This window comes from Sinocyclocheilus rhinocerous, unplaced genomic scaffold (assembly GCF_001515625.1).
Source record: "Sinocyclocheilus rhinocerous isolate Xijiao unplaced genomic scaffold, SAMN03320098_v1.1 scaffold897, whole genome shotgun sequence".
Taxonomy (NCBI): Eukaryota; Metazoa; Chordata; class Actinopteri; order Cypriniformes; family Cyprinidae; genus Sinocyclocheilus; species Sinocyclocheilus rhinocerous.
Genome location: NW_015649224.1, coordinates 277,849 through 281,166, shown reverse-complemented (window position 1 = coordinate 281,166; position 3,318 = coordinate 277,849). Strand labels below are relative to the sequence as shown.

The window sequence follows — 3,318 nt, the reverse complement described above, 5'->3', positions numbered from 1 at the left end:
GCTGCATTAACGGCGCATATTCTCTGAGACAACGAGAGACGAAACTACTCCAGCATATGTTGATAACGGTATATAACTGTCTTAAATTATTCCCTTAATATTTCTCTTGTGGCCCCTATAGTGAAAAACATGAGAAGAAACGTATTTCGCGTTAAACAGGTTGTTTTTGAAAATCGGTGCTCAAAATAAAGCTGCTCTTGATTTTCATTGATGACTGCAGTGTTAATAATTGTAATAATAGATCTATAATTCATTGTATAAATTAAAAGACCTGTTAAAAAAAATTAAAAAAATTTTCAATGAGGACATGCGGGGCAATAATTTCATGTAATTTAATAATAAAAGTAACCTAATAATAATAGGCCTAATAATAAGAAGAATGTAACAGGCCTACATTAATTGGAAATGCTAAATCGTATTAATATTGCCAATTTTTGATGCTTTTGTTTTGACCATATCTCTGGCTGTCGTCGACACATGACACATGATACGACGCATCTCAGCACGGGGAGGTTAACACGGGGCCCCCCGCGGTGCGTGCCCGTCCGCTATGCCACTGTGTGGAAATAGTTGTATGAATTGTCGGCACTTTATCTATTGTGAAAAATGGATAGAATTTACCATGGCATTGAGAGTGACTGACACTTGATGGTCAGAAAAAAATGACTAAATAGATATGTGTAAAAAAAATAAAAAAATAATAATAAAAAAAAAAAAAAATAAATAAATAAATCCCTACTTTCTCTCTTTTCTATGTGCGTTCATAAATTGTATTAATTTGTAAGTGTCATATTTGGCAGTTGGCACTAATAACAGTGGCATATGAGAAGTTTAATACCACAGAAAAAAATTTAAAATGTGCCTTTATCGAAGCTGCTGTATATAAAAAACACAAGGTGGCTGAATTTGCATGCTATTTAGATAGCTGAAGCTTATAGGCGTTCATTACCTTCACTTAATTTAATTAGCTTTTTAGCACCCCCTCTGAACTGTTAAGCCCCCCCTTAGCACCCCCAACAAAAAAATCCTGGAGCCGCCACTGAGCTTTATTGCTCAGTCAGCTTGTTTCTGGTTCTCAAAACCCCCAAAAGCTTGTTCTCCATCATTGCATACTCATTGATGAGACATGCAGATACTGATTTTTGTTTGTTGTGGTGGTAATATTATATAGGCCTATTAATAAGGAAAGGGGGCCCAAAAATTGTTTTACCTATGTCACGATAAGAGGTAAATCCGGCCCTGCATAAAACACAAACATAAAACAAAGTATACATGAACAAATTTTATCTCAGAGTCTTTCCCTTACCTGCAAATACCTTAACTTCACACAAAGTGAGGTATTTCCCGTGCCCAGGCAGGAAAATGTTGACAAATCTCCCCTTAACAGGCTTAAAATAAAATGTTTTTGTGCCTCCAGACTGGATGAACCCAACAGTTGCAGCCCTGTTAATACACACAGAGAAAGAGAAATAAAGAGCAACATATAGCAATCAAAAAGGCATGTAGCAAATTAAATATTTATGTAAGTATTAGAGAGTGATACAACACTTACAGATCATTGCTGTTGCCATTATTTTCCAGGCTGTTGCCGATACGGATCTGAGCACCAACTATCCTCTCTTCACAACAGTCTCCTCGATTAGTGATACTAACACTGGTTACCTTGTGCACTTTCTTCAAGTCAACTCTCCACCAGGGATCGTCCCCTGCAGTGTGAGTGCAGGACCCGAGCATGTAATTTGACTCACTATTGCCATCAACAGCATTTTGAGCAGCTCCTAAATGATTGTATGTGGAAGACTGGACAGCTTCAGCTCCAACAGCGAGATTCTCTGTTCAACAATGAAGCAAGTAATGAAGAACACTCACTTGAAACACAAGAGCACTCTGATGTCTCCTTTACGGTTTAAAAAAAAAAAAAGTTATGCACAAATTAATAAGCACATAAACTATTTTTTTGTACATAAACATAAAACACAAACATAAAACAAAGTACATGAACAAATTTTATCTCAGAGTCTTTCCCTTACCTGCAACCTTAACTTCACACAAAGTGAGGTATTTCCCATGCCCAGGAAGAAAAATGTTGACAAATCTCCCCTTAACAGGCTTAAAATCAAATGTTTTTGTACCTCCAGACTGGATGAACCCAACAGTTGCAGCCCTGTTTACGGATCTGAGCACCAACTATCCTCTCTTCACAACAGTCTCCTCGATTAGTGATACTAACACTGGTTACCTTGTGCACTTTCTTCAAGTCAACTCTCCACCAGGGATCGTCCCCTGCAGTGTGAGTGCAGGACCCGAGCATGTAATTTGACTCACTATTGCCATCAACAGCATTTTGAGCAGCTCCTAAATGATTGTATGTGGAAGACTGGACAGCTTCAGCTCCAACAGCGAGATTCTCTGTTCAACATAAAATAAAGTACATCTCATGCTAAAATATAATCCCATGATGGGACATTATGCTAAGTCATGTAATCGAAATGATGGATTATAGGTTTTCAAATGTTTAAATTCTATCAACAGCTTCAAACAATATTTATGTGCTATACTGACAGCACATTTCAAGCAATGAAGAAAACTCACTTGAATCACAAGAGCACTCTGATGTCTCCTTTACTGTTTAAAAAAAAATAGTTATGCACAAATTAATAAGCACTTAAACTATTTTTTTGTACATAAACATAAAACCAGGGCCGGATTTACGCATAGGCATTCTAGGCACGTGCCTATGCTCGCTCGTCCAGGGGGGGCCCATACACAATGAAGAGATATATACTCTTTTTTGTTATACTATGGGCAGTGGTGGAGCCAGGATGTTTTTATAGGGGTGGCCAGGGAGGGGCCAGCAACCAGTCTGGGGTGGCACAGAAATCGTTATTATTTCAATATAAAAATGTGATGGACTATAAAGTATTGGACTGTTTTAGTGCCTAAAACACAACTGAATACAATTAATTTCTACTAAATTGTAATTGAGATATTTGTGAATTAGATCAAGTAATGCTGAGTGAATATAACAATTTGTGTATTATTCCTCACCTCCAGGCAGAGATGTTCACAATTCTTTAACTTGGAGTCCGAGTCAAGTCTGAAGTCTTTAACCTGGAGTCCAAGTCAAGTCTGAAGTCTTTGTCGCTGGAGTCTGAGTCAAGTCTCGAGTCTTTGGTCACGAGTCCGAGTTGAGTCTCAAGTCATTTAATGGCTCGCAAAAAAAAATCCCATTCAGAATCCTCATATATTGAAATCTTCCTATTTACGAAGCTGTTCTATAGGCTATATACAAAATATATGATCTATGATCTGCTTTTT

General features: G+C 37.5%; 1 protein-coding gene across 1 annotated transcript in view; it reads right to left on the bottom strand.

Moving 5' to 3' along the window:
* The window catches only part of LOC107710309 (uncharacterized), an 11,906-nt gene that overhangs the window by 2,070 nt on the left and 6,518 nt on the right, over positions 1-3,318 (bottom strand). Inside the window, exons 5-8 of the mRNA XM_016515054.1 lie at positions 2,593-2,625; positions 2,185-2,409; positions 1,553-1,607; positions 1,307-1,443 (exon numbers count right to left, since the gene is read on the bottom strand). Coding sequence (XP_016370540.1) covers positions 1,307-1,443; positions 1,553-1,607; positions 2,185-2,409; positions 2,593-2,625 — 450 coding nt within the window. The remainder of the gene's footprint in view (positions 1-1,306; positions 1,444-1,552; positions 1,608-2,184; positions 2,410-2,592; positions 2,626-3,318) is intronic.